The sequence below is a fragment of the Athene noctua genome, chromosome 2 (genome assembly GCF_965140245.1).
Source record: "Athene noctua chromosome 2, bAthNoc1.hap1.1, whole genome shotgun sequence".
Taxonomy (NCBI): domain Eukaryota; kingdom Metazoa; phylum Chordata; class Aves; order Strigiformes; family Strigidae; genus Athene; species Athene noctua.
This window is the reverse complement of record NC_134038.1, coordinates 38,498,165-38,521,605: the sequence shown is the minus strand read 5'-3', so window position 1 is coordinate 38,521,605 and position 23,441 is coordinate 38,498,165. Positions and strand designations below refer to the sequence as shown.

At 40.6% G+C, this 23,441-nt stretch overlaps 1 protein-coding gene across 7 annotated transcripts in view; it reads left to right on the top strand.

The window, feature by feature from the left end:
* Nucleotides 1-23,441, top strand: part of SGK3 (serum/glucocorticoid regulated kinase family member 3) — a 69,753-nt gene that overhangs the window by 22,607 nt on the left and 23,705 nt on the right. For 2 of the 7 annotated variants that reach the window (XM_074898875.1, XM_074898869.1), the window contains exons 2-3: nucleotides 16,429-16,634; nucleotides 21,395-21,478. In XM_074898875.1, the coding sequence (XP_074754976.1) occupies nucleotides 16,557-16,634; nucleotides 21,395-21,478 (162 nt within the window). In that variant the 5' untranslated portion in view covers nucleotides 16,429-16,556. Of the gene's footprint in view, nucleotides 1-8,835; nucleotides 8,981-9,009; nucleotides 9,215-14,250; nucleotides 14,337-16,428; nucleotides 16,635-21,394; nucleotides 21,479-23,441 lie in introns of those variants that run through there. The other 5 variants (XM_074898871.1, XM_074898872.1, XM_074898874.1 and 2 more) reach the window with 5 other exon arrangements.

Below are 23,441 nucleotides of genomic sequence, written 5' to 3'. Positions count from 1 at the left end.
CATGTAATTAGAAAACTTTGGCATTTTGCTCTTTTGTGTTTTTATGCAAGCTTAAAATTGCCCTGTCATCTACAAAAATTACTTCAATTTGTACCGCATTGTTGGAGAAAACTATAGTTGGAATAAGACTTGATCTCATGCCTTATAGAAGGAAAACAGAGTAGCTTGGATTTGTGTGCAGGAACATTTTCATATGAAACATCTGACTAATTTGAACAATGACTGCAAGAAAATACCATGTCTTTTATATAATCTGGCTTTTACTGTCCCTTTAAAATGGCTGTATGTATATCAAAGTAAATGTCAACAGATACAATTTTGTGATAACTTCTCCTACTTAGTATTCATGTTTCATGCTGTACTTTACAATATCTTTACTTGTTCCCTGTGGGCCTTACCACCCAACACCATAATAGCTAACATCAAAAAACTGCTGACCTGAAAGATTAAATACAGCCATGTTCCTTTTTAAAACTGCATAATGGAACAGTGATCTTGAGCTAATATCGAGATTAGAGGGATTTATTTAATTGTTTCTTATGCTTCATACTCAGATTTACAATATTCCATTAACTGGCTTCTGTTAGATTGCCGTATTGTAAAAAGAAAGGTATATTAAAGAAAAATTCTGTTTAGTAGAGTCTGAAAGTTGATAATCTGTCCTCAGTCCCTGCTTGTTCTTGGACATCCTGTGTTATGTTGGTTTTACCTGGTATAAGAGGACAGGATGCATCTATCTATAAATCTATTGCTAAAACTCACTTAATATTTCAGACCCACATACATACTTAACACACTGACCCACAGCTCCTGGGACTGAAAATAAGAGTAATTGTGTTTGGAGAACAAAAACCAGACTGTAGTTGGTAGATGGAAATACATCTTCTCTGCGGGTTGGGAATAGGTTGGGCATCTGGCAAACGTGAGGAAATGGCTAAATGAACAAAGTAAGGACAGCAAATAATAAACTCTTACAACATTTTGCTTAAATCTCTGTCCTTTTTGGATTATGTGACACAGCTTCTTGCTTTGGTAGTGGAGTTTTTTAATTGTTCCTACCTTTTTTCTAGTCCAAGTTGGTATGTAACAGTGCTGTAGTGGAATTCGTGTGTCTTTTGACATGAACTTTTTGTTAGAAGTATTAATAGAATAGCGAACACAAATCTGGACTATTCTGTATATCTTAGGCTGCCTTTAAAATGCTGGTATTTTGGAAAAAGGCTGTGAGCCTTTTTTTGGGGGGCAAACACCCCAAACCAACTCCCTTGTTTATTGTAATTTGAATAGAATACCAGTAAGTAGCTTGAAAATGCAAATATGGTGCTTGTGTTCTTGCTCATCTCTACAGTTTGAGGAAGAACTCTTGCTGTTCTTAGTAGACCCCACCTACAAAGCATTGTGTGCCAGAGCACTTGTTTACCAAAGCATGTTTGTTCACCCCAGCCTGTATTTGCAATTCTAGTAGAACGTGCTGTAGCTGGGATTCAGGAGGCTGAATTAAGAAACATCCATACAGAATTACTACTTAGCTTTTTTTCTTTTATATTTAGCTTAGCTTTGGTATATCTTCCTGCACAAGCTGCTCAGATGTCCTGCAAACTCAGATACTTGACGTGTTTTATAGAACTGTATTTATAAACTGAATTCCAGAGTCTTTGTTAAGAGCAAAATGCAGGTCTTACAGTAATATCAGTTGGGAGGTTTTTTAACAACTTTATAAGCCATATCAGATAACTTCAGCTTCACAGTGTTTCACAGTGCAGTAATTTATTACTGTGTTGTATGCATGTCTGCTGAAACTAGTCCCAGAACGTGTTAGCATATACCAATAAACTGTATATTTGACATGTCAAGCACATAAGTTGCTATGTATCTATAAAGCAGCCAGTTATCTTTGTCTTATCCTTTTGTTATATATGTATTCACCCCTGTAGGACTTCGTGATAAATCAGGTCCAGTGAACTTCTTTTCCCTCATATTCTTGGAACCCATGTAAACCTTCAGTGCTTCCGTGTAAGCAAGCGGAGGTGGCTTGAGGCAGTATCTAAGATAACTGGAAACTAAGGTAAACTAGGTTGTCGAGGGTTTAGCATTGATAGTATTATTCTGCTTCTAGCAGCTGAACTAGTTTGTGGAGATTTTGCTTGGGTACCTGCCCTAGACTGCACATTTGCAGTGAGTGAGGGTAGGTGCAAGGCAAAAAGAGATCTGGGCCCAGTGGGCAATGAATACTGGTGTATGACCGTGTGTCCTCAGTTAGTGGTGCTTCTCCTACTGACATGGCTGTAGTTGGATGACATCTGGTGGAACCCTGCCAGCTATTGCACAGGTAGGTGAACAGGATGTAAACAGCAGGGTCTGGGTCAGAAGTGAGCTTTGTCAGACAGTTCGTGTGTACTTCACCGTTTACTTTAAATGCCTTGCGTGGCAAGTAATTTTTAGGAACTAATCTTAATGTTGTTTGCTTTATAACAAAATACATTGTTCAACTTGCCCTAATTGAAAAAAGCACTCCAAAATGACTGATATGGCAATAATAATACATTTTGGTGTATGCATGAGGGAAATAAAGAACTTGAGGAGGATGAAGTGAGGAAAATAGAGATGCATGTTTTGAAAATGCAGATATATTTCACTGCCTGATACTGCTTTTTTGTCTTGCAATTCCATCACACATTTATTCAGTTTCTACTAAAAATTGCTTGCCTATATCAGATTACCCAGTAATCATAAATGTAAACAAGCAGAACTCCTGCATTAAAGGAAGAAAGTGTAACTCACGGCCTTGTCTTCATGTTTTCAATTTGTTTTCCCTCTTATAAAAGTCTGTCTAATGCTTGTGGCAGTAAATTGGTTTGCATGTATGTAGTTCTCTGATACTCGTGTATTTGGTTAAAATGTGAAACTGGTTATGATATGGATCATACATTGTTATCAAGCTGATGAGGGATGCCTGTGCTACATCTGAGGTAGCTCTTCTACTGGAATGAATCATGCAGGTTCCTCTCCCCCACCACTCAGCCCATTATGCTCCATTTGCTACCTCCAGATTTTTATGCATATCAAGTACTTCCCCACAATGAGGTGATCACCAGGTCCATAGTTTGTCCTTATTTGTTTATTAAAACAGATTTCTTCTTACTGTAGAAGACCGTATGTGACGTAACCGAACATGAAGTATATGAAGTACAGCCAGAAATCCCTGGTTTGTAAGAAAGCAGCTCAGAACGTAGCAATCCCTGCATCTCAGGGAGTGATAATTATTTGGAGTAAAATCTGGGATATGAAAGTGGCCTTTGTGAGGGGAAAGGGAGGAAACCCTGGCCAAGGTCTCCGGTACTGTGTGAGCAATGACGACTATGATTGGACAGAGATGGGATCTGTAAAACCTGCCATACATGTAATTTTCTCCAGAGATGCCTTCTCTGTTCTGCCTGGAGGTGGTACCAGGACAGAACCTGAACTGTTTGCATTTGTTTCGGAGCTCTGGATACCCAGCGGGGAAGTAAGAGTGACCATTCAGTCCAGACTGTACATGTTAAGAAGTCCCATGTAGGTCTGCTGAACGTTCAGGGTGCAGGTACTGCTTCTAGGAAGGACCTGATGTATGTGCTGTAGCATTGACCAGTGTAAATGTCAATGTACTCTAAGACAGAGGTGTCACTGAACTCTTTCTTTGTGGGACTTTTCCATGTGACAGAGTATTTGCTGTTTACTACAGTTATTCTTGCTCAGAGAAACTCTCAGCTGTTGGCTTCATCATCCCAACGTGTAAATACGTTGCTGAATAGACTGAAAGCTTAATGTATTTTTAACAAAGAAGTATAATTGCTCTGAAGAGCACTAGCAGGGAATTTCATTTCCAAGGTGTGCAACAACATACTTAGCATACAAGTTCCCCTAGGTAGAGGTAAATTCGCCTCTTTATCTTTCAGCTTTATCTGTTTTTCCTTAATTCCTTGTTATACTGCTGCTTTTGGCACAATACTCGCTTGTGTATTAGTGTTCATCCTTAGTATATGCTTCAGTTGATTTAAAACAGTTTTCTTCTTAGCTTCTGTGAAGAATTTCTTTGATGTGGTGCTGCTGTCACTCATCTGGTTCATGTTATGCATACTCTGTGATGTTTGTAAAATTATGCAATTTATTACAATTTCTCTATAGTTTTCCATTATTTTGGTTTGTGATGTTTGCTATGCTAAGTGTTAATCCATGTAGTGTTGCAGATCATGGTTTTGATCTTCACCAGCCCCTGTGCTCCAGGACATTCTTCTTGTAATACATAGATTGTCTTCTTTGTGTCTGACATGATGGAAAACTGAATGTTGTTCAGTGCTGGGAAGCTTGCTTTTACTTGCCAAGTTCTTACGCTTTGTCAAGAGATAATACTGAATCTGTCAGTTGTACTTGTTTAGGTGGGCTGTGGTAGTTTTGGGTGGGTTGATTGGTTTGTTTGGGAAAAGGGGCTGAAGTGTAGGTTCACAACAAATCAGTCTTTTAAGTATTCATTTCATTCCTCCAAACTGAAAGACTGTCTCAGTAATCTGAAGACGTTTTGTAGTTGATCTAGTGTTCAAAAAGAAAGTGGGGGGAAAAAACCTTTTCCCCTGAGCAGCTCATGTAAAACTGAATCGTTATTCAGACTCCTCTAATAAGCGCAGGCACACAACTATGAAAACGAGTTAAATGAAAGCTATTAATATGCATACATGCATTAAGTTACAAAGCCAGCTTTAGTAAAGAACAGCTACCTGGTGACACTGTTGCTTGCACGTGCACTGTGAGGTTTAAATCTTGTCCAGCTGGCATTTCTTCCACAGTTTTAACTCCCAGGCTTTCAGCTAGATCACTTTCCCACTGATGGGCTGCTTTTATTTGATTTTGTAGCCTGGTTTTCTGGTAACTTCATGTGTCCAGGGAGTCTGTCAGAAGACTGTTTTCTCGAGTACCTGACTCTTGGGTGTCACACTTTGCAGTGCTGAATAACTGGTCCCAACTGGCCCATTCCCAAGCCGCTACAAAATGCTGTCCCTAAGCAGACAGTGGGGTATGCACATGGATTAATTAGCCTCCAAACAAGAGGCTGGGAAACAGTGTGAAAGTAATTGATGGAAAAGGGTGGGTGCATATCTGTCTTCATACATTTTATGGGGTCTTTGTGGCTGCCAGAATCTCAAATGTTAGACAGTATTTGCCCAGAGTTGTTGTACCTGCGTCATTGTGAGGGCCCTCCATTGCAACCTGAGGCTTTCCAAAGGGTGATGTCCTCAGACTGCTCAGTGCTGTGTAGCTGGACACAACCTACTTGGAGTTGGGTTCTTTGATTAAAACAATTGGTATATGCAAAGTTAACTAAATGGCCATCAGTTGTTTCTTGAGTGAATTCTAAGTTTAGGGCTTTATAGGCTAAGGGATAACTAATTATTTAAAAGATTGCTTCATATCTATTGCAGTGTCACATTAATGCTTTTTGGAGGGTTTTAAACAGACGTGCATTTGGTTTAATTGGAGTTGCTGGTATACGAGATACTGTCACAGATGATTTTTGATTGCAAACACCATCTCATCTTACTGTCCAAACCTGATGGCTATTAACGGGCTATTCTGGGGCAAGGAGGTTGTGTTGTTCCTGAGCATGAAGAGTAGGATAGAAAGCTTGGTGTTAGAAGTGATAGGCTAAGATATTCCTCTGGAGAAGCAGGAACTGAAGCGGAAAGCTGTGGTGTTGGTGTTTGAAGCTGACAGTGAGGTGATGATTTTGAGGTGTTACTCGATTGGCCCACTCTGTTTTAGCATAACTAAAAATATTGGACTCCGCTTGTCAAGTGGTTTGGGCTGTGCTTGTTGTGTGAAGATCTGAATATATACTAAAGTATCACAGAATATACATATGGAACAGTGTTCACTGTCAAAGCTCCTGGCTATGTTTAAACAAGTTGTCTGCATTCTTGCTTGTCTTCGTCTTACAGTTTTTTATACTGTATTTTTGTCTGTATCATTCTTTTGATGTTGGAAGATTAGACTTCTGATCTTTGGTCAGGGACAGGGTTTTCATACTAATTTAAGAATATTTTCAGTAAAACCAGAATTTAGTAGTTCAGATCATTGCTATTTGCTCATACTAGACTTGGAAACATTTGTTAAAGATACCCTGCATTTCTGTGACCTCTTACATTTGTAATGGGTTGAGATGGGTCCTTCGTTTCTCTTCCCTCTTTTCTTCTTTTCCACCCCCGTCATCCAGTCACTGGTATTCTTCAGCAAAGACTTTTAAGTAGTTGGGATGACAGCACAGTACGTGGATTTGTAACATTCTTTATAAGCAAAGTACTGCAAAGCAGTGGAAGTGAGATTCTTTGTTTGTATTACTTGCCCAGGAACCATAAATGGGGAATGCAGGGGAGTTCCTGGGGGCAAAAATATCAGAGCGAATGCTGACCTTTAACTTCGCTTAAAAGGCAAATTGAGTTCCATGCGTTTCTTTGTATGCTATGCAGTTAACCACCAGGTATCCACATTGATGGAATATTAGCCTTTAAAAGCTCATCAAGCAGATTTGTAAATTAGGATCTATTTAAATTTGAGGATCTTAACAGTGTTTGGCATAGTATGATGTACTAGACAGATGAACATGCTGTGGAATTCATTTGGGCAAATTACAATTTAAAGATATGTACTGCTCTCTAAGCACAGCTCCAGCATAGTGAGAGGAACTAGATAAAATTAACTGGTTGACAGTCCAGTCTTCAGGGAGTTTTTAACTGTGAGGAAGGACTAATAGGTGCTCTTTAGTCAAAGGCTTAGGGCTTAGTCTGTGTGGCCAGGTAGACAGAGTTAAATTATCTCTAGGCCAGGGTCGTCTTCTCAGCTTTCCTGGGTTGAGGCCTTTCTACTTACTGTAAATCAGTCCAGTGGCTCCATTCAGCTGATCAGATGACAAGTGAATGATTAACTGAAAACTATCAACCAGACAGAAGATGAACACTGCTAAACAACGGTCGACTAAAATAACTCTTGAATACAGATTACCTGATTAAATTATTTGCTAGTAGGTTATTCTAACTGACTGAAGTTCAAAAGCGTTCTGCTCTGGGGTTCACAATGAGAAGTGCTAACAAAGTTTCTTCAAAACCTCTCTGTGAATGTAAGGCAAATACCTCGCCCCATCTGAACAAGCAAGAGAAGGCTGTTGCTACAATGCAGAGTCTCTGGATCTAGCAGTACCTGCCCCAAAATACAAAACTCCAAAATCAGGAAAGGGCAGGTTACCACGGGAAAATTCCTCATTTCTTCCTGTGCAGACTCTACTGAAATGGAAGCTTGTGATCCTGTTGACTTGTAGCTTGTGTGTACACAGTTACAGCACACTAATCTGAACACTGACATATTTTAAATAATGCCAGGCTGCTTCTCTGGTTTGTTTTTGGGGAGTGCTTGGATGACTGTCAGTGTCTCACACATGAGTGTAGTATTATGCAGGATACTTCTGCAGCAGGAGTGTTCAGAAACAGGATCTCCTGAATCGCTACTTGCCAGGTACTTGCCAATACCTGCGACTGTTGAAATGAGCATCATCATGTCTTGTCAGGCCCAAATACAAGTCTTGTGAAGACACGCTTGTAGAACATCGGTCTTCTCCATAATCAATAGAACAACTTCCTGATGAAAACTTGTGGGGTTTGGGAGGCACCTAGGTGTTAAACAGTGGAATGGGCTACAGTGTTTTCACACTTGCTCATTCTTTACATGATAGTTGAAATCCCAAGAATCATTTCAGGCATTTATACAGAGCAAGCTTAAATGGCTTTTACTTCATCCTGAGTGTTGCCAGTTGCATTACATATTCTTTGCCTCTTAAGCCTTGTCAGAATGATGAACATAGACATTTAGAGACCATAGCAGATCCTCAGTGAACACGAGGTTTTAGTTTAATGGGTGTGGTCTGTTCTGTTAAACTGAATCTGTGCTTACTCCTGGCTGTGCTGCACTTTTAGATCTAGTTAACTAAATGAAGTGGAAGCAATACTGCCATTGAAGGAGCTTTTTTCTGGAATTTGTATTTTTAGAACTGTTTTATGGCCTCAATCTGCTCAGGAAAAATTTACCAAGTTACACTTCGTTTTAAGAGGTCTAGCTGAATTTTAACTGGGGTATTAGCATTTCAGAGGGTGCAGAAATAGTTCCCTAAATAGTGCTAGATATTGTACAAACCTGCTTCACTTCTCTGCGTTCTTTCTTCTGCACATACAGAAGCTTTAATTACAGCAGCTGGTTGGTTTAATGACGGCCTTGCCAGTGGGTTGTGGGCACCCCTAAACGCACCGAAGAGTTAAACTGAAACCTCTCTTGTGCGCAATTTTTTTAAAAAAAAATATTAGTATTTTTATCAGAGCGGCAGCTTGGTCGCTGCTGATTTTCAGGCGCTTCTGTGGGGAGCCGCCCAGCAGAAAAGGGAGCATCCCCCGGGGGGGGGCTGAAACCTAGCGGCGGGGACGGGGAAAAGTGGGAACGTGTAATTAAGCAAAGAAACATTTTTGGAAAAAAGAGCGTGGAGAAAGCTCTCCTCCCGGCCCCGTCCCGCAGGGGGGCTGCGGGCCCCGCGGTCGGCCGGCGGAGGGCCGGGCCGCAGCCTGGCGCCGCGGGGGCGGAGGGCGCGGGCGGGCGCTGGCCCCGCGGGCGCGTCCGTGGGCGGGCCGGGGCGGCTGGCTCGCTCGCCGCCACTCGCGGGCTCGGCCCCGGCGCTCGTTTCCCCGCGGAGGAAGTTACCGGGGACTAATACTTGTCCGGCTCCTTCCCGTCCCCCCCGGAGCGGCGGCCGCACGTGCGGGGTGCGTGCGCGGGCGGGCGGGGGCCGTGTGCGCGGCCGCTGCCGTGAGGCGCGGGGGCCCGCCCGGAGCCCGCCCTCCCCGCCGGGAGCCCTCCCCGCCGCCTCTTCGAGGTGGAGCCGCCTGCTCGCCGTTCCCCGCCGCTGGGGCCGCGTGTGCGTTAGCCTGCGGGGTTCCGGGGGGCGGGCGCGGGTCAGCGGGACGCCGCCGGGCAGGCGATGGCCGAGCGGGGGCAGCTGCGCCGCGCCGCCGCCGGACCGCGAATGTGAGAAACCTGTAACTTCCTCGGAATCGGGGAGCCGAGGAAGAGCTGTCGGGGTGAAAGCGAGCGGCTTGGCTCCCGAGCCGCGCCAGGTGCGGCGGAGGCAGCGGCCCCGCCTGTGCGGTAGGTGGGTGGGTGCGGGCCCGCGGCCCTTCCTGCCGTTCTCCGCCGGTCGCTGGGGCAGGGCTGTGCCCGAGGGCGACATCCGCACGCGTTGCCCCGCTTGCTCCGGGCGCTTTGCAGCTAATACCTAGCTGGTGTTTTGGAGGAGCGCAGGGAACCCGAGGGAGAATACCGCTGAGGTCTTGTCCTGGAAAACTAAAGCTTCTTAGGCAACGCTGTCTTGCAGGGTTTCGGGTACCCTTAAGGAATTTAATGTTGTGGAGGTTAATTAAAAGGCGGTTGTAAAGTATTTGAGGCTAAAGCTGTTTTGACAGCTCGTCTTCTTTTAATATTTAGGTGAATTTTCCTCCTCTAGCCGCTCTTAAAGGTGTAACTGTTCTGCTTGTAGATGTGCAGTATGGAATGTTCATTTCTTGTTCCCTTTAAACTTCAGATACGTTTTTGTGCTGGTACGGTATTTAGTTTCAACACAGTAATGTCACTTGAATGCCGTTATGGTTCTTCCAGTTATTTGGCACTGAAGGTTTCTGTGAATGTCCCTTGCTGCAGTATTCTTGTTGCTAAGTTGGATTTTTTATAACTCCTTTCAAACATATATTGTTTTTATAGACTCATGCAGATTTACTTTGTATTTTTACAGGCTGCTGTTATTCCACTTTGGGTTCTCTTAATGTGGGCATTGTTTCAGTCTCCTAAATACAGTTCTGGGGTTTTTTTTGTTTTGTGTTTTTTGGTTGGTTGGTTGGTTGGATTTTTCTTGTCATCACCTTCACATCAATCTCTTTAATGACTGTAATATGAACTAATGATAAAAAAGGAATGTGTCTATGAAGGAGTGTTTTCCTGAAGGCTTTAAGGTACTTTAGATTTCAGGAAAAATTGTTACAAGCTTTTGGAGAGCATTTTGGAAAGTTCACTGTTAATGTTGTCAAGGTAGGCTCCATACATGGTATTTCTAATAACTTAAAGCTAGAAAACTGGCCTATTTTTGGTCAGAAATACAGCATGTCTAACTTGCACATGTCAGTGAGAAGTACCGGTTGTTTTAACAACCTTGATAATTTTAAAGCCGAAGAAGGAGTCACTAGTGGTTACGTGATGATGAATTGTGTTAAAATTGCTTTCCAACCTTAATTCCCACCTTTGGTTGTAAATTACAGCGTCACCACATCTGACAGTATTGCACCAAATTCTGCTATGCATGTGTAAACAGCTCTTCTCTGAATCCTTAGAGTTGAAACACCTTCTTATTCTCTATGCAGCATTGAAATACGTGAGAGTTCAATGTACCCTTTTACCTGCAGGAGTTTGTCCTTCAAGAGTGGACATAAAATACTAGCTGTAGTTGCACTGATGTAACACGAGGAATCAGATGGTGGTGAACTGGGCGTGCGATTTGGATATTGCCAGAGGCTCTTTCTCTTACTTGCCTTTTATATTCTAATATTTAAATTGTTACCTTTTCATTATCCAAGAGCTTTATATTTCCAGGCAGCTGTGAATTCTGTAGAGCACAGACTTCAAAAGTGTGTTTTCTGGATTGTGAACTGTAGCTTGGATTTACATATTTCCTTATTTTAAAATCCAGATATATTCTGTTACATAGATTTTACTCTTTTGCCAATTACAGTATATAAAATCCAGAAACTTTCCCCATGTTCAATAAATCAGCAGTAGCATCAATCTTAAATAGATCAGAATTCTTCTGTGTTTATGTAGTGAAACAGAGGGAGAACTTTTGTTGAAAATCATGTAGAAAAATAGGCAGTATAGCTGGAGTTGAAATTTGGGGTTCTCTCACTTAATTCTCATTAAGAGGGGCAAAATGAGGCTGGGATTATTTGCTTTGTGTTTACTGAAGACTGACTGCCCTCTTATGTAGAACTGACTATGTTGCAAGTGGCTGGTATCAACTGTAAGACCTCTTGAGAATAGCTCACTCAGTGCTGTTACTAGAACTTTCGATCAGTGCTACCCCTAGGCATCGACATTTAACTTCAATTTGACCCGGTGTGTAGGAAGGCTGAGGAATCACGCCAAGAAATTTGCAGGTAGCAAGTGTAATGCAAACTTGATTTTGTTTTGGTGGGTCTTTTTTTTTTTTTTTTTTGGTACTCTGCTGTTTGTATAAGTCATACTGTCTGAGGCACATAGTGACCTTTCCAGATACTGTGGACACAGGCTAAAGATGAAATTATTATGGACAGTGTTCAGGATTAAAAGACAGCTGCCTCTTACTGGCAGTATTTGTTCTTCAGGCCCATTTTACTACTCAGGGTTTGCTTACCACAGCAAAGAACCTATATTTTGTCATGTAATAAACATGAATGCAAATAGATGCAGTCCAAGCCATGGATCTTGTTACATGACAGGGTAATTTACTGGAGCTTATTTGGGGAGATGGGGCAGAAGGGATGTTCTTGGGTGTAGTAGAAACATGAGAAGGAAATGTTTGACTGGCTTCTCCAAAGTAAATTTGATAAAGGTAAAACAAGAGGAGTTACTGCTTTTTCTCCGCTGAGTTTTCACTTTACCTGCTATTCTTCACTACAAGCAGAAAGAATCAGTTGAATTGGACTTTGCCCACATTGCTGCAGAGCGGTGATTTGCTTTCCATAGTGGTACTACTAGAGATATAAAAAAATGGAAGGTAGTGGGTGGGTGTGTAAACAGGGAGCATGCTTTTTCCTTTATACTAATGGCTAAATTATTAATTCTCCTCTCAAACTGTAGCGAGAAGGGAATGTGGAGATATAAGCGAAGGATTGGCCAGAGTATTTTGTTTAGTGCTCTTCTCTTTTTTCCGCTGGAATATTTCTACAGGTCTACACTGGTATTTAGTGTTCCTGTATTAAAAATCATATGTATGTGGTTCTTGAAAGGATGGTCTATGTGAAACCTGTTTTCTTCAGAACCTAGTTCTTCAGCGGCTTCTGGCCATCCATCTCACTTTACAGATTATCAATCTGTGTTTTGCTGTTGACTCTGTTTGAAGCATGTGACTTCTCCTACAGTCCCCGGCTCTCCTCACACTGTATTTCTGTTGCATTGGATTCTGAAAAGCTGGTCTCCCATTTCCTCCATGTCAGCTGCTTGTCTGGCAACAAGAGAGTGGGACTCTGTTTCATCATAGAGCAGTTGAGAAAAAGTTGACTTTCTGGGCTTTTTCAAAGATTGTGTAATGTCCAGTGATATGTTGAGTCATTACCAGGGTATTTGTGGAGAAGACTGAGGAAGTGATGAAAAGTATGCCAAAGATTATACTTTCTCTACGAGGAAGGAGAGCAATGTTTATAGCAAATAATAGGACTGTCTCCTGGATCTTGCTTTCTTTTTCTGCATATTCAGGTTCCTTCTGTAATTGGAATCACACTCAGGTGGGATTTTCAGCATCTGGTTTTACCAGTGACTCAGTCCTAGAGTAAGTCTTTCTAGCTGGATGATTAGGGTATGGGGAAATAAATGCCTGTTCTTTTCCAATGGGCGAGTATGGATCCTGGTGATTCTTCCAAGTGTGCTTGCAGGGAAACTCTTGAATTTTTTACTGTTCTTGTCTCTGCTTCCCTTGTGTATTACTCAGAGAGCTGGAGTATGATAGCTGATTTGCACTGGCCTTGGAGGCATTTAAGGCAGTTTGGCTACAGCTGGAGAAGCAACAAGTGAGGACACAGCTGCCTAATCTAGTTTTGAACAGTCTTGGCAGAGATTGACTTGTAAGCACCCAGAACAAGGGTCTTTGGTTATACAATGGTATCCTCCAGGCCATTATCATTTAAAAAAGAAAAAATGCTTCAGTGCAGAATAAAATAATCTGACTAAACTTCATAAACCTTTTCCAATGTAGTTTGAGCCTAGCTTATATAGAAAGGGGTAAAAGGAGTTTGCTATTTATCGCTAAACTATATAATGTTTGCCTGTTGCATGTACCTATTATGAAGTTGCACAGAATATGGTAAGGCATTCATAAAATTCTTTATTTGAGGGTATAGTAGATCTATAGCTGTTCTTACAGTGTCAGGGTTCTGTTATTGCCATGCTCTTTACCAGAGGCAAGGGTCAGCCTGAAATTTGACATTGTTGTGGCTTCCTGCGGGAAATGGTGAAAATACTGCTTGCTTTTTGACAGCCACCATGGAGAGAATAGATAGTGTAGCTGTTGATAAGCTTGAAACTTTGCCAGGGGGATGTGTGACTTCTGTTCTGTAACAGAGTTGTCTGCGCCTTCCCCTTTTCCAGGCCTGGATACTGTAGCAACTTGGAAGTTTTGGCTCTTTCTGGACAACACCCGTCTCAGTGTTAACCTGTCTTGCATTATCTACATGCTCTTTCACTAGTACCCAAGTATGATTTTAAGGGGATTTATTTTGCTACCTGGTTGTCTAGAGTTGTCTCCTTTCTGCCTGTTATCAAAGCTGGGGCCAGGGGCTATCTTTTCTTAATTCCAGGACAAGCTATAACCAGTGGCAGAGACTTTTCAACTGACAGTGTCTGTTAAATTCACTCATATCTGGCAACCCTCAAGACACTGCAGTTTGCACTTTTGAAGCTGCGGATGAAAATGTGTCTCTACTGTTTGCTCTCTGTTATTACTTCATGTACTTACCGCAGCACTAATGGTTTTACCTGCTACTAAAACTACATCTGTGTTCCTAAACTACAGCATGGCAAAAGATTAAGGCAAACCTATGCCTATTTCTCCAGTCAGACCTACTGTTCAAATATAAGAAGCTCTTAAGCTGATATGCTCATGGCAAATAGAAATTGAAAGAAAGCTCTGATCTTCTGGAGCTTAGTGACAGATTGAAAATGTGTTTCTTGCAAGTTTGTCAGTTCAGCTTAGTGTTGGCGACCCAGGCACAACTCAGAGGAGATGCCTCAGGGAAAGAAAAGAATCACAGCCAGTGATCTTCCAGGCAGCCTGAAGAAAGACATACGAACATTGCAGTTTCAGCTTCAGATGATTTATTCTTCTCCCCAGTAAGATGAATAAACTCTTCCTGAATTAATCTGCGTGACACTTCCTCCTTTTGTTTTCCATAGATCTTTCAGCTTCAGATCTGGAATAAAGATCAGTCTTCCAAGTGATATTCTTTAGACTACAATTTTTAATCCATACTGCTCATCTGGTATGTAAAACTGTGACCACCAAGAATAAGAAAATGAAAGGGTTGGGAGAAGTACAGCCTATATTGTGAGAATGAGTGCAAGCATGTTATGATGTCTCTGTAGGATGTAATGAATGTCTCTTTTCAAGAGGAGAAAGACGGTGACTGATATTAGTCAGGGAACACCTAATCCATTTTAAGGCTTTGCTTGTTTTTCTGTGATGAGCAGGAAGACAGATAAACACAGGGATTTATGCTCAGTGCCTGGTGCTGGACCTGAAATGGCTAAAGATTGACATAAGTGCTTAGTAAAGTCTAAGCCGAGTGAAACACTTACTCAAAGTAGTGCCTATTGACTATTTTAGTGGACCTCTTACCATGGAGAACAGCACAGTTAACCTTTAGATCTTAATTTTAGTGTGTGGCAGCGGGTGAAGAACAGTTTTAATCCCACGCCAGTATAAAATTGTGGAAAATGGGAACTGTGCCTTGTTGTAATAAGGCTTTTAACAGTGGCTTGCCAAAGGAAGAGAAAAACCAATTTGAAACTCAAAGTCTCTGTAACCGGCTTGGATGAGCTGTGTTATAGTCAAATAAAGGTGGAGGGGGGGAGCATAACCCTGCCCAACCCTGCAATTACCTAATCACTGAAGTGGGGAACAATCAAAAGTAGAGGCAGATGTAACTAAAAATAATACCCTGAATATGTTGCAGTATGGATGATGTCACCCACACTTAGCTGTGATTGCAGTGGTTTCAAACGCTCCTTTTTTTTTAGTCACTGGATAAATCTTTGAAAATCACTTACTTTTAAATGGCTACAGGAGGAATAATAACATTAAGTTTGAACCAGAGAGATATTCTGACTCTGAGAGCAAGAAAAATAGTCAGTTGACTGACTAAGGCTAGTTGGGTATCAAGAACAAATCTTTTCACTGGATTCCAGGGGCTTTGGCCTTCATGCCAACATAAATATGGGTGTCTCTAATAGGAGAATTGCATTGGATTCATTTATGCTTTTTGGAAATTTATGATACGAAATACAAAGTTCATTTTTATGCTTCCCTGTTTTAAGAAAATAGGGAGTTAAATGTTGAACTGGGCACTCCTTTTTCCTCTGGGTGTTTTGAAGAGAAGTGAGGTCTCCTTTCTAAAAAAAATGTTCTCATGTTTGTAAGTTGGTCAGACACCTAATGTTCTAAAAACTGAGCTGGAACACTTCAGATGGCTGTGCGGGCCTGAATAGACAGTTGTAGCTACGTAGCATTAATTTTGGCTGCTCTCAGGCATTGGTGAAGTTCCTGTTGTTTGCGTTGGGGTCCTGTAAAAATTTGCTTGTGGTCAGGGCAGGTGTGGAGAATAGTGTCCCTCAGCAAGTGAAGAGACATCTAACTGATGCTAAACTCTCTCTGCCTTTTTGGCAGCTTTGTCCTTTCTGTTGTCTTGTGCCCCTCTGTAAAGGGGCACAAAAAAGTTCTGCAGAGAAGCTAACTTCTCCTGAAGGGAATGGACAACCTTACTGTTCTGCTAAACAGAGTATACCAAGTATGGGGAAAGAGGGGGCAGAGAAGGTAGATACTCAGAGATGCATGATGCCACCTATGTCCCTCTCTAAAATTCACGTGAAAAATTATTTTTCTCATGACATCTTTCATCTGATGTGATAATTAAATACACTCAGTGTGTTCTGACAAATCTGAAATGCCCTCTGGTACAGACTCATGCAGTTGAAAACCTTTGTTTTTGAAATTAACTGTTCTGAATGTGCGTGTTAGTGGCTTTTCTCAGATGTCTGATACCAGGTTGTCATCTGTAATTATTTGTGTTCTTTGTTCCTTCAAAGTATTGTCTGTAGTGGGCCCAAATCTGCTTCCAGTATGTCTACACAACTCAGTGATTTTTTTGGGGGTGAACTTATGTCTTTGGAGACTGTGAATGATTGCAATGAAACAACAAAGGACCACAAGCATGAAACAGTTTGCAAAATTGTCGATTGTGGCTGTATATGCATATTGAAGTGCATTTCCTGCCAGTGAAAGTTCTTGTCACACAGGTTTTAGTGCTGTGAGTTAAGTGTTCCCGTACTTAATTTTTCTTTTATGTTCACTTTAAGATTACATGATGGAATTCACATTTTCTCAAGAAAAGCTGCGTATCTTGGATCAGTACCATTGAAGGTATCTTCTGACTGCGACACTCGAAGCAGGGACCTATAACAAATTTGTCAAAAGAACATCCACAATGGATCTCAAAGAAAGCTGCCCAAGTGTTAGCATTCCCAGCTCTGATGAACACAGAGAGAAGAAAAAAAGATTTACTGTAAGTATGTAAGAGTGTGACCACTGTAGGCAAATGTGTAGGCTATTAGTGCCTAGAAGTGCTACTTTCTTTTTTTTTACCATTAAGCTTGGTATTATTTTCAACAGGTTTATGGAAATCTGTTCACTTGCTCTTGTGAGTACTGGCCATAGTCTAGTGTGAGAAGTTGTGCATGTTTTACAGTGTTTAACTGTGATGTTTTCTGCAAAAAGAAGTTGAGTTTACAGATTTCTGATATTTTTACCCCCGAATAGCAGCACTTTCTTGTAGAAAATACACGAGTGTCCAAATGCAAGGATAATATTTTAGTACTAAATCCAATTAAGATTTTTCATCCTATATAATTTGTCATGAAAAATTTGTTTTGTAACGGAGTAAAGTGTGGTTTTGTGTTTGGGGCTTTTTTTGTTTAAATGGCTAGTTGTTTCATAGATACCCTATATATATAACGTTTTTGCGTAAAAGGAAGAAAATTAGTATAAACCATCAAATTTTTGAAAGACCTTTTTTCTGTCTTCCTTCCTGTTTTCTGATTTTAAGGTCTACAAGTTTTTCCTATCCTGTTGCCATTTCCAGTCCTTGTCATTCCCCTCCCTCTTCCTTTTTCGGCCTTCCAATTTGACTTGCTTTCTGAAAGTCAGGTCTTCCCACTGTGGGAAAATGCTTTGCATTGCATACGGAAAAATGAAGTAGTGTGGCATGGATTTTTGTTTTGTTATATCATAGCATACATACAAGCGACAGCATCATAATACTTCCTTTAAAAAGCTCAAACTATTTCATTGCTCTTGTGCAACTTCCTCTAAGCTTTCTTTTTTTTTTTTAGAGTGAATTAGTCACTCTTCACATGTGGAATGCAAACACCCTTAGACTGAGTTGCTGTCTGAAGAATACAACGAAACAAAGATTTTCTTTGAGTTCTATATCTACCTCTCCTCTTCACCTCCCTTCCTTGGAGAAGAATAATGCTGTTTGATTCTACAAGTGAATGAAGATGTAATTTGGGGAAGGAGTGTGCTGGTAAAGGCAACAAGCAAAAGAGGGCTTTAGTAATACTTTAAAATGCTTCATGCATGTGAAACTCAAATAAGCAGGAAGAACTTCATGAAAGTCTAGACTTGAGCAAAACAGGTTTTATTGCCTCAGTGCTGGCAGTTCTGCTGTTAAAATGTGCTGATGTGGTACATCGTAGTGTTGTGATTTCCAGGTCATTTTACCTAAAGATCTTTGTGACACCCTTAGAAACTAAAAGACACTTTCTTTGGGCATGCCCTTTAGAAAGCTGTACAAGTAAGAGTGGGAAACTTCAGAAATGGGGCTGGGGAGTAGGAAAAGGAATCCAACCCAGCTTGCAGTCTGTGGAGTTACACTTTGTCTTGATGGCTTCTGCTTTCTGCATCAGGGAATAATTAGCAGCTTGACAAGAACTGCTTTTCACAACCAAGATTTTGAGTATTATCGCATATATTTTAGGATTTGATAACAGAAGTGAGGGTCAGACTAAACTTCATGGTAGGAACTGTGAATGTGTCAGTGCTTTTACTGTGTCTCCTCTTTTGTAGCTGTGTTGTAATGACTGGAGCCCATCAGTACTGCTTTGGTGGGGAGTGAGGGAGGGGTGCAGGGGGAAACAGTTCTTAAAAAATTTGTGGTAGGTATAGCAGTCTGTTTTGGATGGTAATGTTAGTGACATTTTCATAAAGAGCAGGAAGAACCTTAGGGTAAAAGGAAAGGTTGAAATGATAAAGGCTACTATTTTGTGTAATTTTCACCTTACTGTCACAGCATATATCACTACTGCTTCTAAGACTATTTTAGAACCTTACTGGTCTGAGTAGAAACTAAGAATTCTTGACTGTACTTGACAGTGGCTCACTTAATGCTGACATGGACACAAGTGTGTGCAATTTAGCTTTTACTAGCTCTTCTTTTTCCCCTCACACTTGCCCTGATGAAGCATTTTTTTAAACAATCATATCTCTGCAGTCCTCATTCTGATAAGTCAGTCAAGCTTTTCAGTTTTGTCTTTGGAAGTCAACTCTTCATGCCTCCTGAGCACTTTCAAAACCTTTCATTGAATATTTAATTTGGCTTTGTTAAATACTGCATACATTTGATATATTTACTACCAATATTTTTTTCTTGACAAATAATTTCATGTTTGAGTTTTTCATGTGTTCTGGCAGGAGAGCTTTTTTTTGCTTCCACTTAATTCATGGTAACCAGCCTCTCTGCATATCCAGTCTAGTTCACTGTCCTGCCTTTTTCTGAAGATTCAGCATTCCCTTTCTTCATAACACTGCTTGTTTTGGACCATACCTAGGCTGTATTAATTGCTATTCTGTCCTTGCTGTGTAGCAGGCCATTCTTTTACTTGTTTTGCCAAATAGCTTTGTTTTGGATTTCTTGCTTTTATCCCTATGCTATTTGTCTGAGGCTTAATTTTCTCTTCTGTCCTATTCTTGTCTCCCTTGGTACTCCCGTCATGTACAGGCTTATTAACAAATCTCTCTCAAGGGTACTGTTTGACTAAATCTGGAAACTTTGTTTCAGAACTGGGATGTGTAATACTAAGCCCCAGCCCTGTGCAAATTGTGGAGTTGTTTTTTTATTTTCTTGACACTTAATAAGTAATTTCCTTACTTTCTCAATGCTTGCGTTCTTGAAATTGGAAAACAGCTTACCTTTTTACTTATCTTTGATTAATACAAATAGAGTGTTTAATCTAGGAGCATGAGCTACCGAAAGAGTTGAAGCCTTTTAGTTTCAGTGACAACTTCTGTGAAGAAATCTATCACGACCAGAAATAGCTGGACCCTGTCCTGTTTGTATCTGGGAAAACAGTTTATGGCAATGGTTATGATGGTAATGTTTTGAGGAATTAATTCTGTTTCTTTTTTTTCCTTTCTCAAAGCTTTGCATTATTTATCTACATATTACAAGATGTGGATGCATCTTATCTATGTTTTAGGAGTTTTCTAAGACTAATTTTGGTTTAGGAGTAATTATATTTGAAAAGGTTATTAGTAAGGCTAGAGTCCTCTCACACACACCTTTCTAGAAAGAGGCATTGCACATCTCTATATCACTACATAGATGAAGGTCACGTAGTAATACAGCCCAAAGACATGTTACGGTTTTGGGTTTTACCAGATTCTTTGTGGATACTGTATCTGTTCTTACCATTCTGTGCTTCCCTAACTGTTTAACTTGCAGTTTATCCTTTGTTGGGTGTGCAAGATATTCAGTGATGGTATGAACTGGATGACCTCATACTTTCTTTTTATGGTGGCTCATGTGAAAAATGTTGACTCTGTCATTGTTCTACAGCTAGCTACTCTGAGCACAAAACTGTTTTAAGGTTGCCAAGGAGGTGAATATCATCATGTATCCTACGTTATGCTTGCCTATGCACTTTGCACTCTATGCGTTTTGCCCTGCTAATTTAAGAAGTCCATGGCCTGCTGCTTAAGCTCATGGGCATTGATCTGCCATGCATTCATGGAGAGTGAGGATGTTGTGTGTGTGTGAACATTACTTGCAGGACTTGATTGCTGTATAAGATACCTAGTTCAGGAGGACAGTACTTAAGTCTTTGCAGCTGAAGCTTTTGCTGTTTACAGTCTAGGGAGGGTCTAGAAGGTGTGTAGCTGTGTTTTATGCCAGTACTTGTTTAGCGGTATAAGGGAAAGCTAGTTTTCTAAGAGGCTTATCAGTATCCTACTGGATGCTTCGTTCCAGCCTACTGTGTTCCCCAGGGAAGACTGAGCACTGTTTATCTGAGAAGTTAACGTAGCACTAATGCAAATACCAGGCTAAGGAACTGATGGTGATGGTTGCCACTTCCACTGAGAGAGTTAAAGAGAGGTAAGCTACTGTGCAGGATAGGAGGGAGACTGTGGCACCGGTCCAATTTTCTACATCAGAAATTAGCAGCCTTCTGCACTGGTTTCCTTGCTGTGCCCATCCTCTCCCCTGAAGGAATAGCCAGGCTCCTTCTGGTGGAAGTACAAGAACGTGGAAAAGGGAGGTCAGGTAGTTGCATAAGAGACAGGAGAAGCCTGCTGGACACTCAGCTGTCAACTAGATTTATGAAGTCAGGGAATGACAATCTGTCTAGTTACCAGAGTCCTCTGCTGACATGGGATTTGAATGGCCATACCTGTGCAGCAGGTTCTGTCTATGCCTCCCTTGATACCAGTGCTGTATATTCTGTAACCTGTGCTGTATTTCAGCCACAGGAGCATCCCCTGAACAACTGTGTTATCTGCCAGGATCATGACTATAATGTGAATTCAAGATTTTGCAAGGAATAGTTATCTTTGTAATTGCATTCCATATGTGCTTTCTGTTTAGGTTTTGGTGAAGGTGATCTTGAGTGTTTAAATGCTTTACTGCCTTAATATTGGTCTTCATTATGGATTATCAAGTTGTTAACAAATTTCATAGCAGATTTTTTTATCAACTACTATCTGATGGCCAGGTGTTCTTGTTGGATATGAACTAATTTATGAAACTGCATTAAATCAGCTTTGGTGTTAGCTTTTGCTTACCTGGTATTTAAAAAAAAAAATCTGTAAAATACCAGAATCTTCTAATTGTTCATTTGTGTTGATGTGTATGTGACTTAGCTGTTATAGCTCAACAAGTATGTTTACACAATACATTTAACAAACTGCCCTTATTTCTACTACAGGATTAAACCTGTGAGGTTTTATTAAACTTTGCTGTTGGCAGTAACTTTATCTTTGTTACTACAGGTTTACAAAGTGCTGGTCTCAGTTGGCAGAAACGAATGGTTTGTCTTTAGACGGTATGCGGAGTTTGATAAACTCTACAATACGGTAAGCAAAAGGCAAGCTATGAAATTGTGCCAGAACAGCACAGAGTAACACTTGTTCGCAGTGTTATGGTTTGAGTTAATTCCCTCTTGAGAAGTTTGAGTCAACATTCAATAATCATAGCAGCCTGTTTAAAGAAAATAACAGGGTGGGTTTTTTGAACTTCGGTTTGTTTGAATTTCAAGCTCAAAATCCACTTATTTGTGTTGGTTTTTTTTTTTTAATTATTTCTTGGGATCATAGCATAGTGAGAGAAACGTCCACTTTATTGGTTGTGAAAACATCTGAAATGTGCATCTACTCATGATGGTAAAAATCATTGCAAGACTTAAAATATCTAGGTAGATAAACTTCTCTTAACATAAGTGTTTTACTTTGAAGTACTGAAAGCAATGAACAAATCCTTGTTTCTTAATACAAACTTTCTGCTAAGTCAGTCATGGCAATTCCTACCTTGAAGTTTCATAGCCAAATTTTGTGTCAGTGTTCCAAATAAAATAGGCTTCTTCAACAACTAAGTATGGATTTTTTGTGTTTGTTGCTAGAAGATTTTCCTCCCTTTTACACAGTGGGCAAGTGGGACAAATACATGCTCAGATACGCAGTCTATTATGTGGATATGCAGTGTGTTACGTGTCTTGTGTCCATACTTTCCTCCAGTTCTTCATGTTGAGAGCCCACAGCTTTTGCTTTAACAAAAGAAGAAATAATTCTTCTGTGATTCCCTGTAAGAACAGATTACCAGCTGCTTATCTGTGGCTTCATTTCCCTTCCAGTGCCCCTATGGGAAGTAGTCAGGTTTTTCTCCCTTCTGCCTCGCTGCACATGGATTTATATGTGGCAGCGGTGTACAAACGCAGGCATTGAGCTTGGAATTGGCTTACAAGGTCTGAGCTGAAGTCAGCCTGCATACATCATGCTATGCATTGCCTGCATCTTGGGATAGACTTGCAAGAGATGTGAAAATAAAGTATCCCCTTTTTGATACCTGCAGAGTGAGTGTTGGTGATCCTGTTCCTTTTGCTACATTCTCTTGCCATTCAGATTAGCATTGCTCTGCTGAAGTTTATTCAGCACAGGTCTTTCTAATGCATGTAGAGGTGGAGGTCCTGGGGAAGCGTAACCAGGAGGACAGTTAGCCCAGTTTCTAATCAGTGTAATTCATGCAGTATAGTACACAAAAAAACTCATGCTGCTAACTGGAAGAGATACTCATGTTTCTAAGAGAAAAAGAATTGCCGGCTACTGTATTAGAAAACTACTCAAGAGGATGAGAGTAAGATTGCTGTTCTGGAGCACATGAAGGTGAAGCAAATGCAATCAAGGCTTGACTCCTGTCAGGTTTTTTTGATAAATTCAGTGCTGTTATATATTATCTTCTGGTCACTCCAAGTATAGAATATAATCAAATTAGCAAATGCAGCATCATAAAACAGACAGTTTATCTGTTTACAATTTTGACTTAGAAGTAGACCATCTCTGGTTTCTAAAGCTTTAAGAATATAGTTTAGGCAAAACCTAGAGGCCTGCATCCCCAACCCATCTTAAACATCATCCATGCACCCCTGTGAAAACAAGCAAGCAAGAAGAAAACAAATCCAAGACAGAGAGAGAATTAATGGAGGAAGGAAGTAAAGAGGAGAATAAAACCAATATTGAAATTGTAACCTACGTTTTTCAGTCTGGGGCCAAGTGGAAGATAATTTTGGCAATATTGCAGAAGATAGCTGCAATAGTCCATAGCTTTCTAAAGTGAGATGGCCTTTTAATTTTAAACGGTATGACTGGTGCAAACAAGCTGAGTGGCTTGGGTTTGTTTTTTTTCGCCAAGTGTATCAGTAGATAAGATAGAGAGGAGCGCTGTTACTAATAATCAGATGTTCAAACTGTTCAACAGAAAACAAAATGCAATTATTTCTAGGTACTTTGATGTCTAAGCACAATCAAGTTGTATGTGTTTTATTTT